The 17469-nt window shown below is 39.9% G+C and overlaps 2 protein-coding genes across 2 annotated transcripts in view; both read left to right on the top strand.

Annotated features, from left to right (window-relative positions):
- rasgef1ba (RasGEF domain family, member 1Ba) overlaps positions 1–17469 on the top strand; it is a 110739-nt gene that overhangs the window by 59602 nt on the left and 33668 nt on the right. The window lies entirely within an intron of this gene.
- Positions 13929–17157, top strand: LOC124057543. Its single transcript, XM_046385914.1, has 3 exons — positions 13929–14080; positions 14983–15633; positions 16272–17157. The coding sequence occupies exons 1-3, from the start codon at positions 14032–14034 to the stop codon at positions 16763–16765; spliced, it is 1194 nt and encodes a 397-aa protein (XP_046241870.1). The 5' UTR covers positions 13929–14031; the 3' UTR covers positions 16766–17157.

The following is a 17469-nucleotide window of genomic DNA, read 5'->3' as shown; positions in this document are numbered from 1 at the left end:
TTTCATTTGACACTCCCTGCCTAGTAAATACCTAAGTCTTTCAAACTCCATGCCCTCAATTTATAAAGCAGCCTTTCTGTCACATAACTCTCCATACTCTCCAAGCCCAGAGTTGGCCTGATCACATCATCAAGGAAAGCTCCTCCGGGGATTATTAATCCAAAGTGAAAATGTAAACATCTGTTCATAAATACAAATATTGTTAGATTGTTAGATTTTATTGGTCTGCGTGTTAAAACTGTCGTTTCACACTGAGGTCAGAGAGCAGGGTCAGCTTCATGATGGAGCCTTTGTGCCATTCATTCCATCTCCGAGAAAAATGCAGCCTTCAAAAACTGTCTCTCTGATAAACTGGATGACTTCAGATTCATTTAAGAAGAAAATTGAAAAAGCCATTCTTCTAATACCTCGATTGACCTTCAGTCAGCACTGACCGAATGTCTGGGTAATGGAACCGAAGCACTGCCATCATCTGTCATTCTGTTCTAAAAACATATTTTTCTCAAAATAACTGCAACTGGATCACCTTTAAGTGTTCCTCCAATACTCTGCTTTCTATTTTCTTTCTTTGTGTTTTGCTTTGTCACCACTTCTTTCTTCGATGATCACTTCAGTGTCATAAGACTGGAGTCAGGTCACTGTGAAACTGACTCTGGAGCTACGTGACCTGTTACTTCTAAGTTAGCCAACATGGCTTGGTCCAAACAGTCCCCCAAATCACAGCAGGTTAGCACACATTAATGCCAAACCCATAATGAATGCTATGCCTGAACCAACTCAAGCACTGCTGGCTAATGGTTGATTATTAGGCCTCAAAATCTACCACATCTGGCAGACATACTGGCCAGCCAGAGTTGGCTGAAATTTTGTCTTCCAGTGCCAGAACACAGCACAGTGTGCCAGTACTCACCGGGGATTGACCTAACTCTCCTGGCGACCCATTCATAATCCTGGAAGCCTGAGAAGGTATTGTAACGTTTCTTATGTGCCCAGAATTGCTTAGCCTAACAACTACCTAAATCCAACACACCTGGTTACCAGATTTATACAAGACTGTAGTTAAAGCATGCTGGTCCACTTGTGGATGCTGATGTTGGCCTGAGTAATGCTAACATTTGATTATGAGCCTGAAGTAGTCCACTCCCAAATTCAAACCAAAACCCAAAACAAATCTGGCCATATGGGCCATCCAGATTCAGCTCACATTTTATCCCCTGGTGCAAGAACACAAGAAAGGTGTGCCAGATGATGAGGTGAGCCAGAAATTAAGCCACCCCTGATCTGGCTCGCAACTTTTGGTTGCTTGTTATGTTGGTTACTAGCAAACAGTTTTTTTTCTGAGCTTTTTTTTCCTCAAAAATGTCAAGTTGATGTATCGTTATGTAAACTGTTGACAGGTTGAGGGGTCAAACAGTGGGTGACTTAACATTTCTAATAACTGAACAGCTGCTAGTGAACACAGATTTCACATTAGTCACGTTGTCGCGATGCTTTGGAACATGTTCTTCCCATGTTCTTCTTATGACCTCCCAAAGTCCTTTTGTGCATGCACACATACTGTGAGGTTTTTGGTTTTTTTTATTGATCCAGGGTGGGACATGCTCTTTCTCATGCTGTTGTTGTCAAGGAGGAGGGCAGTAGGGAAGTAAAGGAAAAGGGGGGAGGTGGGTTCATGTTGGGTGGGGCGGTTTGCTTTGGTGGTGGCTCATTGTTTCCCTGGTTTCCTCTAGTCACTTCCCCCATAATGCAAACATATGAAATAAACAGAGAGAGATACACAGACAGAGACAGAATAGGAGTCAGATATTCTTTAACGTCTTCATGAATGTCAGTTCAAAATATTTGTACTGTTGCCTAGATTACATAGAAGCTGATATTTCAAGACTGAAGCTGCTCACAGGCTGTAGTTTTTTTTTTTTGTTCAAATCTGGCTTTTCAAATCTGGCATTTTACATTTAATGTTTCTTGGTTTTGACTCTTACAGGATGTAAATAAAGAAAAACTCTATTTAAGTGGTAACCCTTTACATCTATGGTGTGCTAGAAACAACTGCTTAAGAAATAACATGCACAGTGACATTAGGATTTTAATTTCTGTATCCACTTTGGCTTATTTTTCTGGCTGGGGAGATTTGTTGATCCAACCAAAACTGACTGAAACTGACTCGCTGATAATCACAATAGTAATTTTGAAAAAATGTTTGAGTAGATATCTAAACAATATTGTTTTGTAAATAACAAAAGCCTTTAGTGAATAATTCATTTGAGACCCTCTGTTCTGACATCATATAGTATCTGTTTGTCAAACTAATGAAGTCATTGCTGAATTAAACTGAACTCAAATGAGTTAAAATGACATAAAGGGAGACGGCACACATACATATGAGTGCACACCCTCCTCAGCCTCCCAGCTGCTCAGGATAATTATAATCGCTCCCAGACCAGTAACCCCCGTCCCTCCAGCCGAGCCCCTGTGTGTTTTTATGCATTTAATGATATTATTGTTTGGCGACGCTGCTGGGTCTTCACCGCTCGTCCTAATGCCACTGCACCTGCTTCCTCTAACAATGCTGACGGTAGGTCAAAAAATTAGTCTGGCAATCATTTATTGTTGTCAGAGCAATTGGAAACTGGGCTGAATGTATCTTATTCCTGTCCAGACAATGAGAGGCAGGAGGTGTTTTACTAAAGGAAACTGCAAATGCTTCATCCTTTACAAACGAACCACATGTGACAATCACAAAATACCAAAATGCTCAGACACCTCATGTGGCTTTGCACGAATTTAACACATGTAACAAAAAAACAAGTGTAGATATACTGTATATCTTTGCAAAGTGTGTCACTAGAATTTTAAATGAAGTTCTGTGCATCTGAACATTGATTATTTGGCCAGCATCAGAACCATTACATTCATATTCAGTTATTCTGGAGTACCAATTCACATTTAGCACAGGTTGTCTTGGGATGACACACCACTATATACATTTTAAAATTTTCATTACTTAAATGTGATTACATTCTCTTTCTGATGGTGACCACCTGGTTTTTGTGGCACTAACCTTAATCACAACTTTAGCATATGTTAGTCATCAGCTGTAGACGTTGTAGAAATAGCAAAAAAAAAAACAAACAAACATAAATTTGTATAGCACAGACATTTGTTGAAGGCAAACCTACTAAATTAAAGACAAACTAAAGACAAAGACATGTACAGTAATCCTAACTAAACCCCAAGCAGCTGTAGCCAAAGTATTAACTAACAGTACTCCAGTTTTAAAAAATATACAAAATTAATAGTCTGATCCTCTCAGTTTGACTAAGAGTGTAGCTTTGAGGCCTGATTTCCCCATTGCTAACTAACTCAAAGATAATTCACACAGAGCAGATTTGGAGCAGAACTAAAAGTGTTTACTCTTAACTTAAAGAGTGTTTAGTCTTCACTTTGTCTAGACAGCTGAGAACAATGTCATTCAATGTTCCTGACTCAGTCTGAGGCTGATCTGTACAACTGAGTGCTTGTGTGTGTGTGTGGGGGGGGGGGGATAGACATTGTTTATAACACTTCAGATGGACAGTCTGTGAGTCCAGATGGGAGTGAGGGCACCTGGAGAAACACCAAAAGAGAGCCTGGAAACAGATTTTGGTTTACAGACTCTCTCACTCATTTTTTAAATCAACTTGTAATTCTCACTTTGTACTACTAGAGACAAAATAGTGTGCTCCCTGTGATCTCATTAACCATAAAAACACAAGACTGTTGCACAAGGAGACAGAAAAATAACAACAATATTTTGAGAATTTAAATGCAGATGTGATTTTTCAGGCATATTTAAAGAAGTACATTTTAGAAACTCTGAGCTTACAGGGCTCACTGAGAGACATCAAACTCAAAACACTTTGATAACGGACAATTTGCTCAATTAAGGGTTCCTATAGGTTTGGTACAAGTCAAGCTGTCATAATGACAGCCACACGGGCCACACTCCATGTATGTGTTGGCTCTAGCTAAAGCCAGCTATAGCAGTTTGTAATGAATAAGCGTTAACTGTAAAAACATTCCAGCTTTCAGAATTACACACACTGAAGAAGCTGTTCAGATTTTTGCCACTAGAGGAACAACAATGTAAAAACTTTCTCTGAGAGTGGCACCAATCAGCTAAATCAAAAAGATGTGTCTTCTGCAGCTATTGATCATTGTTATAGGGCACATCACATTTTTACGTTGAATGTTTCAGTGATCACTTGGGAGCCCAGCAATTAAAATGTTTGCTGTGACTGTTATTTAACTAAACACCCTGACAAATTACAGATAAAGTTACATTCTTTTGTAGATCCTCCCTGATCTGATCTAAGATAACGCTGCTGGAAAAATGTGGAAACATCGGGGGAGTGATCAGTTTTAAGCCAATGAGCCAGAAAGATAAAGCCAATTTGAATAGCAGTTTATGCTGATTACCACCAAACCACCAAAATTGTGTGTCACATTTTATTTCACAGTATGCCCTGTTTGCAGGGACTGCTGACTGATATTTAAAAATAACTGAGCAGTGAAGAAAGCTTTGATCCTTATATTACAGAAATACATACAGTCTGGTGCACCTGTGTGCTTGGCAAGTGAGCTATTGAGCCCCATTATCAAACAGATTCTTTAATAAATTACATTGTGTATTGAGGGTCACTTTCGGCATCACAGAATCAGTATCAGCTTCTTCATTCTCATATAAGACTAGATCCAACATTTCATCTCATATTATTCAAAATATATATTTCTTCTTCCAGATTGTTTTCACATCCTCCTCATCCCATTTTTCAGCTCAGCTACAGTGTTATGTGACACATTCAAACAGTCTAATTTTGTGCATCGCTGAAATTGTGTTGCAGGGAGGTCAGGGGTCAATCAAGGGGGCCATGATCGTATTCAGATGGGTTTTAAGATGACTTATTGTTAAAATTGAAATATGCTGACATGTTATCTTATTTTTTAAATCTCTGAATAAATACTTTATCTTGTACAAATTAAACATTTTTTTGCATGTAGGCCTCCTCCATGGAATGTTCAAATAAAGCTGGCTCTAAGAGGAACACCTATATGATTAGAAATAGTTTATCATTCGGCGTGTTAACGTTGGCAGGATTTTCAAGGGATTGCACATTGCAAGAGTTGAGCGCTGTTGCTCTGGTTTTACTTAGAGCTTCATATTACTTGATGCTTTCAGTTAACTTTTGCCCTCGTCTCTTGGTCTTTGATCTGTACAACTGTCTGCTTCTGCTATGTTCAAAGCCATAGGAATAGCACTCCCACAGCCATGGAAATTGCCCAGTTTTTACTGTTATATAAGCACATTCTTGGCTCAATTGAAACCAGAGGTTCCTCCACGTGGTTTCGATCAGCTGTGCTTGGAGTATTAGGTGTTGATTGACAGTAGTGGGGGCTTGGATGTGGGAGAGGCGGCTGTACTGGGAGGTGGGGAGGAGAGGGGCTCCTCTTGTGTGGCCAGGATCAGTTTACCAGAAGAAATGTGGACGCTTGTTTGCACTGTGAAAACAGTCCGAGCAGTGAAATGCCAGGCATTCCTCGGCCACCAAAAGGGGGTCACCTCGGTGACTTAGGTGGGACACATTCCTCGCAATCCCAGGGATCCAAAAGCAGGGGGGATGGGGGTATGAATGGCTGAATTCAAGGACTTTGAGGTTCCCGCAATAGAATATCTGGATCTGGATATCAGAACATCAAATGATGTGTTATTTGATTAAAACTGAGCCAAAAGTAATTGAAGTTTTGTAGGTATCAGTTATTTTAATTGCATATATTTGTTTGGCAGATGCTTGCAAAATGACTTGCACCATAATTTTACTGTCCGCATCTGTTTTGCCACAAGGGTCTGTGAGGGTCCAAGTGACAGAAATGTAGTTATGTGGCCCTCTTCACAAGGTGTGGACAGGAGGAGCCACGGATTGAGCCACCAACCCCAACTGACTGTAATTCGGTGTGAAGCAGTTCTTATCTACGTAAATGTCCAGATTTTGAAAAATCTTTTCCATTGGATTAAGTATTCAGGTGTTTTAAGAATCAGTGGGCCTGCCACAATATTTAAATAAGATTCCAATAAAGATTTCAATAAAGGCAATAATAATTCTTAATTTCTTTATCAGCAATATGAATTTTCAGAGTGTTATAATATTATGTTTTATTTTGCAGGTGTAATTTTACCAATGCGCCGCTATGTCAGTATTTTAATGTTGTAACTAGTGGACCTAATTTTAACTACTTCATATGCTTTCAGGTAATTTGACCTGTAACAATGCATCACATTTTACAACATGATCATAGGTTTTGTATGGAAAATATTGATCTGTAAATGAACTAGTTCTATCAGATAAATGTCATGCAGTGGAGTAGAGGTATAAACATGCATTAATAGGAAACGTAAACATAGATGCTGTACTTATACACAGATACAGTATTTGGGAAAATGTTACAATACCACTGCTAGATACAGATATCTAAGACAGTGTACTCTTTCAAACTTAGTCTTGCAGCCAGTGACCGAGAGTCTATTGTGAAATGCAGGTCACAGTTCTTGATTAAGGACACTTCAAATATCATTAACCACAGTGGATGTTCTCTATCCGCTGCAGATAACCATGGCGGATTGACAGTGTGGATGCATGACAGGAGAATCATTCACTCAGCTGTTTACATGTCCAGTCCTTTAGTCTTCCTCATCTACATGATCACTCTGACCCTGTGATGTAACCAGCACATTCTCACTCTCAGGCTTATGGACAGACATTGTGCAGCTCCTCATAGCACTGACTGACGTTTTCCATTTATATCAGCTGGCACAGTGTTCCCTTACATAAAAATTTCCTACCCTTTGTCATAAAAAACAACTTTGAGGAATGTGACTGTCTACAAATACAAATATGTGTGAGGTATTTTTGGAGTCTTTTAATTGTTTGTTCCACTTTTTGCTCTTCACTTCCTGTTTGAAGCTGCTGCCCATGCAAACAAAAGAAGAAGGAGTTCAAGGTGGAAATGCCCGTAGAGTTACACAGATTTGTGACTCACGTACGACGTATGGGAAGTGTGCTGTGTGACAGAAGATAATTTTAGATTGGACAGGCTGATAAACAGAAAAGCGAACTGATGCCTGTGTCCTGTATGTGGTTGAACTGGATCTTAACAGTGTAGTTCTGAAGAACTCTATGTTCACAGTAAGTTTAAGCCAAACCTCTACCACACACTTCCCCAGATGGTCTCTTGCACTTCATCTCATATTGATCTGTGTTGTTGAATACATTAGAGTAGATGTGATGTTTTTTTTTTCATATGCGCATCTGGTGCTCATATGAAATGTTTTGAAGCACAGATGCTCTGCCATAAGTTCAGTGTTGGTCAAAGTGGCCTCTGCAAATTGGTGGCTACTATAAAAATGCAAGCAAATTAGAGGGCATCCAGGCAAGGGACCAAGAGCTCTGTAATTCATTTGAGAGACTGGAGTGAGGCTTTGAAAAGAGAGGGGCTCCCAGCTCCACATCACAACAGCTCTGAAGCCCACTTTTATGGCTGATAAATGACCTTCCATGGTTCTTCCATGTGTATTTTGATATTCTGTGGTTCAGCATCCCACCATGGTGCAGAGGCATGTGCTTTGCAGCTGCAAATCACAGCTATAAGGGAATATTTTCTGCATGGATTGCTGTAATATCAACAGGTGAGGATGCGCTTATGATTGCCATCCAAACACATGACATTTCCTCTCTTGTGTAGAAAATATCTGCAACTGAGAGCACACATATAGCTGTCAGTATGGACTGCACTGAACACCAAAGGCCTTTTTCTGTTTTGTCTCTGCAGGGTTGGAAATGAACCTTATGATTTTTCACCAGAAGGGCCTTGAGTAGAGTCTTAGTCTATCTAACTGAGCCAAAGCAGAGGCTAAATTAAAATTAATGAGGATGACGCTAATGCTTGTATAAAAATAATACATATCCAAATGATTCTGCACAGACAGTATCAGTATTTATGTGTTGCATTTGTGGCAGACTCAAACAGTTTGTAACTTCTGTTTAATAAGCCGTTTATACATAACTTTCAGTGATTTTGGCTTTACAGCTTTTTTATGTCTAGTTTACTGGCACTTTTATACCTACTGACAAGTAGGCGACATCGTCTGAAGTTCTTGATACCTCCAAATATAAATTACACCTTCTTGGCTCCTTAAAGGACCTTCTTTCCTCTTCTAAGTTGACATTTTTCTCACCAAATATGATGCAAAAAAGTCCAAAAAATATTCTCTTACAAAATCTACCTGAAAAGCTGGTGTGGATGGAAGATGATTTCATGTCTAAAGTGTTTTCATATTTACCCACCTACAAGAAACTTAGGGACCTTCAAGAAGTGTCATGAATGCAACTCAACAAAACACAGATCAAACTGTAGGACTGTTCTATTTTCAATCACAAATAACTACAACAGTCAAAATCATTGAACTTACAAGGTATAAGTTTGTTTTTTCATGGGGCTCAGTCAGAGTACTTGCAACAACAGTTCCAGCTGACATCACTCTGATTCTCAGAGGGTCACAAGCTTGGAAAAAATGCAGAGGTTCCACAAACTGCTGCTCCCTTGTTGAGTCTTTTGTGTCTGGTGTGAAAGTTTGCGAGCCACTGATCTAAACAACACGGCTGCCGCTGGTTGTCAGGAGACATGAAAAGGGGGAAAATGGAGCCACGCCAAAGAGCAGCATGCAGGCAGGGACGCTGAGCTTCCACAGTGGGATGCTTCAGTTCCCTTCCAGCCTCAGCTGACGTAACCATCTCCAGCGTGTGAGCCGTCTGTACCTCGTCTTACCTCGCTGTGTGCTCACTGACCTGGTTTTCTGCACTACAAATCACACTGGGACAAAATCTACAGCCTGTCTCTCCCTTTCAAGGATGGGAAGGAAGGCAATCCAGAAGAGGAGATCGTGCATGCTCTGCAGTTATTCATTGTGACCATATATTAAAAGCTTGCGTCTTTCTAAATGGGCTCTTTGGCAAATTGTGGATAGACTAGTAATTAGAGCTTCCCTCGTATCAGACAGGTCACAGTTTTGAACCTTGTGGCACCAAAATCCTCCTGCAAATCTGATATGTCGATATGTCCGCCAGGAATCCTCCCTTTATTCTTTTCCTGTTTAGACTTTGAAGGTTGCTAAGGGGCCAACTAATGTTTTAATTAGTAAAAATTTGCAAACATCCCAGACGTAATTCCCAATCAGAACGTCCCATATGTCTGTCTATAAACAAGTATTAATGAGTAATAGCAAGGCATTACTGTAATTAGGAAAGATGGATCAAACTCTTGACCATGAGTGTCCAGGTGTGCATCCAGAGTATTTTAAAAAGGATTTGCAAGTTTTTGTTTGTCTGTGAGAGAACAGTGTGTGTGTGATGTTCCTCAGCAGGCCAGCAGGGGAAAGCATGAGTAATGAGATGAATGTCCAGTCAACTGTCTCTGCTCCCCTCTTCCTCTGTAATTACCTTTCCTGTGGTGGGCCCATCATTTGTATGTGTTAGTGTGTGTGTTCTACCAACCAGTAAGAGCTGTGAGTTCTTCTGTGAAGAGCAACCTTTATGTCAGCCTGCAGTTCCAGGGCCTGTAGCGATTTCCAAGATTCAGACTACAAAATGAGGCTTTGTCCAGGCCTGTTAAACAAATTCAAATTTGCCCAACTGACATTTATCTTACTATTGGGAATTTTCTAACCACAAATAGTCCCAAGATCTCAGGAGCTGCAGGAACTACTAAAAGTCCCTTTGGTGGATTCATATTTTGTTTCCATTGTAACTGAATTAGCTGTGAACATGAGAACAACATTGTCATTTTATTGTTCCTTGTAATTTCCTAGAAATGAAACATACAGAGATAGAAAGGTAGACTGAAAAAAACAAAAAAAAAAGTCCAAACCTTGTGCTGGTTATTTTTGTGGTTTTGTACGTAACATTTTTCTTTGTCGCTCGGTTTTTCACTTCTCTCTTTCTAGCTTACTCTGCAGATGGGAAGTTGGTTGATGGTGTTTTAATGGGTCAGTGTGAATGAAAGTAATCCCTTTCCCCAGACCTAATACCCGACTCCAGTGACAAATGATACAACATCCACTCCACCCTAATAGTTCCTGGGACAGTACAGACTTTCTGAGAGCACGAACTGTGTCTCTAGAAACAAAACTAAATCTTGGGTCCTGTGGTTGACAGTTCCTGGTCGAAGTTCCTGTCTTCCAAAGGGTTCCTGGAAAAGTTCCTGAGGTGGAATGATTGGTTGGTGGAATGAACTTTCTACTCTACACTGGACCTCCCCCCATCTTCTATTAAAACAGGACTTTTTCTCTTAAATTCCCCTCTTCCTCTAGGTAAAATACTTTGTAGTACTGCTTCAGGCTAAAAAAATCCCAGTTGTCTTTTCATTCAAGCTCTTAATTCCTCATTGCCTGATCATACGGGAATACTGAACTTGTTAATTCAGAGTTTTGGTTTTGTTATAGCAATATATATATATATCTGACATTTTATATTTTATTTTATATTTGACTTTATTTTATATTTTTTTCTATTTTGTTACTATCTTTCATTTTCATTTTCTTGGTCGGGAAAATCGCAAATTGCAATGTAAGTAAAACGATTTTCCCCTCGATGATAAGTAAAGGAATTCTGATTCTGATAAATCTCAGATCAACTTAAATTAACAACGTCTGCCTTGTGATTTCCTCTTATATAATGCTAGCACAGAGGCAGAGGAGGACAGGTCATGTTTTTACCATCCCGGGAAAAAAAAAATATCTAGTGTTCCATCTACTTCTGAGCTGAAGTTTTGATTCTTCATCAGTTTGACCGGCCTTCTCACTGGTTGAATGCAGTCTCATCTTTTTGAAGAGAAAATTATGCAAAATGTGTACTCTTCAAAGCAAACTATTAGTGAGCAGTTCATAATGGCCCTAAAACTTCTACAAACTTATAGCAGTTGTTTGTTTGTTTTCTCATACCACCTTGTGATTCACTTCTCTTACAAATGCACACTCAGAATTTCCTGCTTTCTTGTTGGGTGCTGTCAATTACGATATGCACTCTTCTCATTAGCTGGACACATTTATCCAGTAGCACAGTGATAGACCTACATTGTTAACTTATCACCTTGCTGCAGTCTTTTTTTAAGATGATTCTCTCTCTCTACCTTTAATATGTTTAGGGTGCTGTCATGCACACCCTCTACCTCCCCTTTAGCACCCAGTCTTTGCAGGTTCATCAGCCTGATCAGTTATTAGCCACTACCAGTGTCTGGAATCTAGAGGATTTTTCTTGCAGGTGTTCAGGGCAGACGCCCCTCTATCACACAATCTCCCTGTAGAGTATAAGCACAACACTTTCTGACAAGACTGAATTATCACATTCTAATAAACAATCATTCATTGTAATTTCCCAGTTATGGGACTAATAAAGGATTATCTTATTTTTCCCTTCATTTAGTCGTCTCTCCTGATTGAAAACAAATTCATGTTGTGAATATCAGCAGTATCTCAAGTATCTTCTATTAAAAATTCACTGGACATAGTAGCTATACTGAATATCACATTACCACGCAGGGACTTATTTGGCTATTCTGCTAAAGTTTAAGCACACTGCGCTTTCATCAGCTTTATACATTCTAAAAAATGCGAACAAATAAGTCAACTGACTCAAAAAATTGTAAATCACTACAAACTGACACAGGGTGCAAACCCCTTTCTGCCAAATGAAAGTTTTACTCCCACTAAGTGATTTTTTTTATACTATCTCATCACCTGTCTTTTTTCTGTCTCTGTGTTGTCATAAACAGCTTGGGTAAAGACTTAGTGCTATTACAAACACATAACATACAGAACATAATTTGCATGTAGACATCCATTAACAACATGTTTTTATATTAAACATATTAAGGACACATATTATTTTTTATGGAAAAAGAAAATGAATGCATGTTCTTTTTCGTGTCACTGTCCACTGTTTGCTGGGTGCTAACACGGTCACTGCAGGAATGACACTGCAATGCAACTGATGTTAACATTTTAAGTGTAAATGGATGACTCATTTGCTTGTGTCATAGCATCATCTGTAAGAGGTCTAGGAATGGGCAATTACAATTCAAATCCTGTTTCTCATTAAACCACATAAATAAATCAACTTTTAACTGTAAATGTTTAGTCTAGTCCAAATGTCTACAAATAGATAACCTGTTAAATTATGACATTTTAACAGACCTTGAACAAAGACTTATAACACTTTGCAAATAGTTATGTTTTAACTGCATTGCTGCAATGTCATTATATAGAGTACAGAAAACGTCATGCAGAGGACATTGACCACACGTTGTAAAGTACTGCAGAATACCTGATGAGTTGTAACCTCTCAACAGTGTAGCAGCAATGTAACTGGTGGCAATTTTGGAAGTGTAATATTGTACTTCATTGCTGGCACTTTAAGTACTGTGTTGCAACACAATAAGGGGATGCAGACAGAAGAAAATGGACTTTAACTGTAAATGACACCAGCCTTTTCTGTTAAGATTGCTGTTTAGTTCATTCCAAGTCACTGTATATTAGAACAAAGGCTGAAAGCTCAAAATGCAAATGTAACTGCAGGAGAGCAGACTGGATCTGCATTAGCAACCCTTTTGGACTCCCCCCTGCTAATTGCTGTGTTTGTGGATGAAAGACTGAGGAGGTGAACCAGTGAAATAGAAGGAGGGACGCCAGAGATCTTAATGCTCTCCACAGACACGCAGAGAATGCACAAGACGACCCATTAGCACCTCACAGCCTCTCTAGGAGCAGTTTCCTCTGGATGGTTGCCTCTTGTTATTCAAAGCTGAGATTAATTTGTGGTCTCAGGAGACACGTTCACACTTACCAGTTGAAATGTGTCTTGGGTGATATGATCTTCTTGTGGAAAGCTGTAAATACTGGTGTGACTTAGACCAAAAAAGCATGTTCTGTGGTTGTCATGGGCATGTGATCAATGGCTACTTATTTAATGTAATAGAGACTGCATAGACAAGTTGTTGTGGTTCTACTCTATTATTTGTTTTATTCAGTATGTATCAGGGTGTATGGTGTTCATTTTCTCAATTAAGGTTTTCTTTTATTTTAAAGCCATTCTGGTGCCACTTGTGAACTGCAGTGTGTCTCAGCTTTACAACACTGCATTGTTTGCTTGAGGCTTCTCGCATTGACATGCTGACAACCAACCGCTGTCTCACTGAAATGAATGGGTTGGCTCCATTTATTCTCGCAGAGCTGTTTGTCGGTCTGAACACAGCCTTACTAGTATGCCATATATGACATTCGTATACCTTAACATCAACTCACAAACCCAGCACCCCCACCCCTGCCCAATGCTGTGTATGTCATTCTCAAGTTCCATTTTTTCTTGTATCATCTTCCAGTCTAGAGATTCTCTATGTATTATGCTGATGCTCAGCTCATCATGTGTCAACACCTGATCATAAGCCATTGGAGAAATAAATAAGATAGCAGGAAACTTAAAACCACATGAAAGTAGCATACCACAGCTTGGTCAAAGGTTGCACAATGTTAACAAAAACTCGTGGTGCTCCCGGTTAGATGGATATTGTACAACATATTAAAACATAATCCGTAAAAATACATCTGTACTGATAAAATATAGGGTAGCCTATATGGAAACATTTCAGATTGGGACAATATATAAGAATCTGGAATACATTTTTAGTACGTGAATGAGTATTGCCTGCAGGATTAATTGCGTATGCAAAATAATATTAGAAGGGTTTACAGAGATAAACAAAAATAGTGCAGAATATAATAAATACACAATTTAGTTATTGTTCCTAGTTGTCATCGATTGTTTTCATTTTCCGTATCCATTGTTTAATATCGTAAGATGACGTTGTACGTGACACCACGCGCTGACCTAGACGTCACCCGGAAGAGGAGTGTGTGAGGAGTGTTTACAATACCTGCAGACCGTTAAAATGAATCCTCCGATGATCAACTCGACCAACTCCGTGTCAACGACCAAAAGTAAGAATCATTTAAACACCCCGCATGTTTTATATGTTGGCAGCAGAGTGTCCGGATGAGAGAAGCAGCCCTGTAGCTAGGTCAGCTAACTGTTAGCCGCTAACCTTAGCTGTATTTGTTGAATGGTTTCTAGTTTGATTTCACACATATATTAAGCTGTTGAATCATTCGGTGCTGTTCGTCATGTATGCACGACGACACCAGTGAGCCATTTGAATGTCGGACAGTGTTGTTAGGCTACTCATTTTCAGTATGCATCTGAATTAGCTTCTCGGCTAAATTTAAACTTTTACGTGGTAGCTGCCATGTAACATCTAGAGACAACTAATCGATTTCTAATCTGGTTAATAATCTGGAGTATTTCGCCTCTGATACATATGGACAAGACTGTGCGACAGTAATAGCACAGTCCATGACTGCAACAAGGTTATTGAAGTCAGTTGATGAGTTTGTTAGTGCTGCAAGACACACGCAGTACTCCTAAAACCAAGATTCTAAAAACTGATTCATTGCTGGACTGCTTGGTTTGGTTAAAGCTGTGAGTGTAGTTTTGTGCTAACAATAAAGGAACACCTGCTCAGTTACAATTTTTCAAAACTGATTAACAGACCTCATTTAATCCTGAATGGATTAAATTTGTGGATTGAAGTCAGTGTATAGGTGTTACTTTTCATTGATGTTGTTCTCCAATATCACTTATAATGTGCACTGAATTATAGTTTTGTCGTAGTTCTGTACGACAAAACTGTAAAGTTTTCTGTAGTTTTGTGCAAATCAGATCAAGGATCCATGGTCTGGCACATGTCCATTTGATGTCACTTATCATAAAAATGTTTATAAACCATAACTCTATGGTTGTCCACCAGCATTCACTGGATTCATCTGTGTTTCTGTATGTGCAGGAAAACGAGAAGCTGAGCGCTCCGTTAACTGGACAGTAGAAGAAACTCAGGTGCTGCTGTGCGCCTGGAGTGACGAGCGTGTCCAGAAGAGTTTGGCAGAAAACCTACGCAACCGCCATGTCTTCAAGCACCTCTCGGCCCGTATGAGTGAAATGGGTTTCTCTCGGAGTCCACACCAGTGCCGGCTTCGGGTCAAAACCCTGAAGGCTAATTATGTGAGAGCCAAACTGCAGAGGAGTGTCGACAGTTTGCAGCCTTGCACTTTTAAATACTTTACAGAAATGGATGCTGTGTTGGGCCGGAGATCATCGAGAGGGGAAGGAGAACCCTGTTTCGTTTCTCCGGAACAGATGTTCGAGCAGCATCTTGACTCCATAGACAGTATAGGAAATAGGCTACCAGATTTAAATTCTAATACAGAGATTAGTGGACACCATCTCAGTTCTTTGGGGAAGACAGGAAGACAACATCTGAGCTCCTTAGAGGAGATAGAAGGCCGTCAATCTTGGAAGCTGGACTCTGAAGTCAAGCTGGAGGATGGAGAAGATACAACAGGGAAGTTTGATGTCAGGAATACAGAATTCCCACGGTGTCCGAGAGACAGACGTTATGAAGTTAATCAGGAATCATCCATTCATCGAGAAATTAATGGTATTTACTTTAATTATTTAATGAGATTTGACACACTGTCACCTGCTACATGACAGGTGACAGTGCTTGCTTTGCTTTGTTGCTATTTATGATTAATTACAAGCTTCCTTCAAATGCATAGTACTTATTTCTTTACACCAAACAGCATTAAACACCTGCAAAGTGACATGTTTGTCAAGTATAAACAAATTTGTTACTGACTTTCACTAAATGTTTTCATGACGGATGTTCATATTCTCTCTTAGCTTAGCTCATCTTAGCTTCATAAATTCTTTGTTTGTAGGTAAAATATCTTTAGAATTAGGAACTCTACAAATCACCAGAGACAAATTTTAGCATATGATTTTTAAATTACAGATCTGATATTTTGAATCATTTTTATCACTTGTGCAGTGTGTCACGTTTGGCGTGTATATGACCTCTGTTTATCAGCTTAAATTCCATTGTAACTTTTTATGCTCGCTGGTTTGGTCTAGATGTTCAGTTTACTATCACATAAGATAAAGTAAAGCAGCAAGTACTCCCATTTTAGTAACTGGAACCAGAGAATGTTTGGCATTTTTCCTTTTCAGCTAGTCAGGTAATTGACTGATCGTTTCAGCTCCAAAGACTGTACTGTTTTATATCCTGTGTCACAGGTACATTTGTGGAAAACAGCTTGAGCACTCCATCCCCACATGTAGTACCAACTCCACCTGCTCCTTCTCCGCCCCCTTTTACCCAGCCCACTGCCTCTCCTCTCCCTGAGCCACCAGATCCAAGACCCAACACCCTTCCGCCCTTTGGCCACCACCACCCTGAGTCCACCTGCCTGGAACCCATCCTCAAACGCCTGTCAGAACGCTTCCAGCAGCTGGTTTCGGAGACCCGGGGCCTTCTGGTGCAGCTTGAGAGTCAGCGGCAGGAACAGGCCCGCTGGCATCAGGAGCTCTTAGCAGAGTGGCTGCAGAGAGAGGAGCGTCGGCAGAGGGAGACGGCAGAGAGGGAGGAGAGGAGGGAGAAAGCCCGCATGGAGCATGAAATCAGAGTCCTGGAACTCCTCATCAGTTTAGCCAGAGAACACGGGTGTAAATGTGGAGGCAGTCAGACAGTAGCAGAGGCACCAGCTGGTCCAAATCAGGCTATGAACTAAGAAATTAGGGTGCAGTCACACCAAGGACTTTAACAGTTGTTAACTCAGTGTGCAATTGTATTCAAGCTCAGATGGAACCAAATAATGGCACTGATAATGAAAGCAATCACATTCAGGGGGAGCTTGGGTTTTTTGGCCTTAACCCTGAGTGATATGGAGTGGAATTTTAATTGAACCAAATGCAAGAAAAGACCCTCAAAATCTGAAAGTTTGTGAGTATAAGAAGATGACTTCTGATTGCAGTCATGCTTAGAAAACTCGCAAGAAAATATACAGTAGTTGATGTGTCGATCTTTGAGGGGACTTTTTAGTTGTCAGTTAATTGTACCAAATGTAATTAAATTGTTTGATGCTCTTTTATATAAATTAATAAATAGATATTTTCAACACTATTTCTCTTTTCCACTGGAATCTGTTTGCCAACACGCTGGCTCTGAGGGGAAAGTCTTCTGTACAGTCTGTGCTGATGGTTGGCAGTATTAGCAAGCTGCTAAAGTCTCATCCACACTAGTCCCTTTTAGTTTGCATCCGAAACATGTTGTTATGTTTGGGCTTCTTGTCCAAACTACTTCTGCGTTTTCAAGTCCCTCGGAAACTTTTTGGATTTGATGACGTAAAAACCGATGGTCCCTTCCTGATTGGACCTTGTCAGTCTGATTTTGCCTTCCCTGATTGGTTGTGCTCTTGTCACGTGATAACGACAG

Source organism: Scatophagus argus, chromosome 4 (assembly GCF_020382885.2).
Source record: "Scatophagus argus isolate fScaArg1 chromosome 4, fScaArg1.pri, whole genome shotgun sequence".
Lineage (NCBI taxonomy): Eukaryota > Metazoa > Chordata > Actinopteri > Scatophagidae > Scatophagus > Scatophagus argus.
This window is presented reverse-complemented; position numbering and strand designations above follow the sequence as displayed.

Coding starts and splice junctions, on each gene's coding strand:
- LOC124057543 (XM_046385914.1), top strand. CDS start 14,032: ATGAATCCTCCGATGATCAACTCGACCAACTCCGTGTCAACGACCAAA. Junction 14,081..14,982: donor CTCCGTGTCAACGACCAAAA/GTAAGAATCATT, acceptor CTGTATGTGCAG/GAAAACGAGAAGCTGAGCGC. Junction 15,634..16,271: donor CATTCATCGAGAAATTAATG/GTATTTACTTTA, acceptor CCTGTGTCACAG/GTACATTTGTGGAAAACAGC.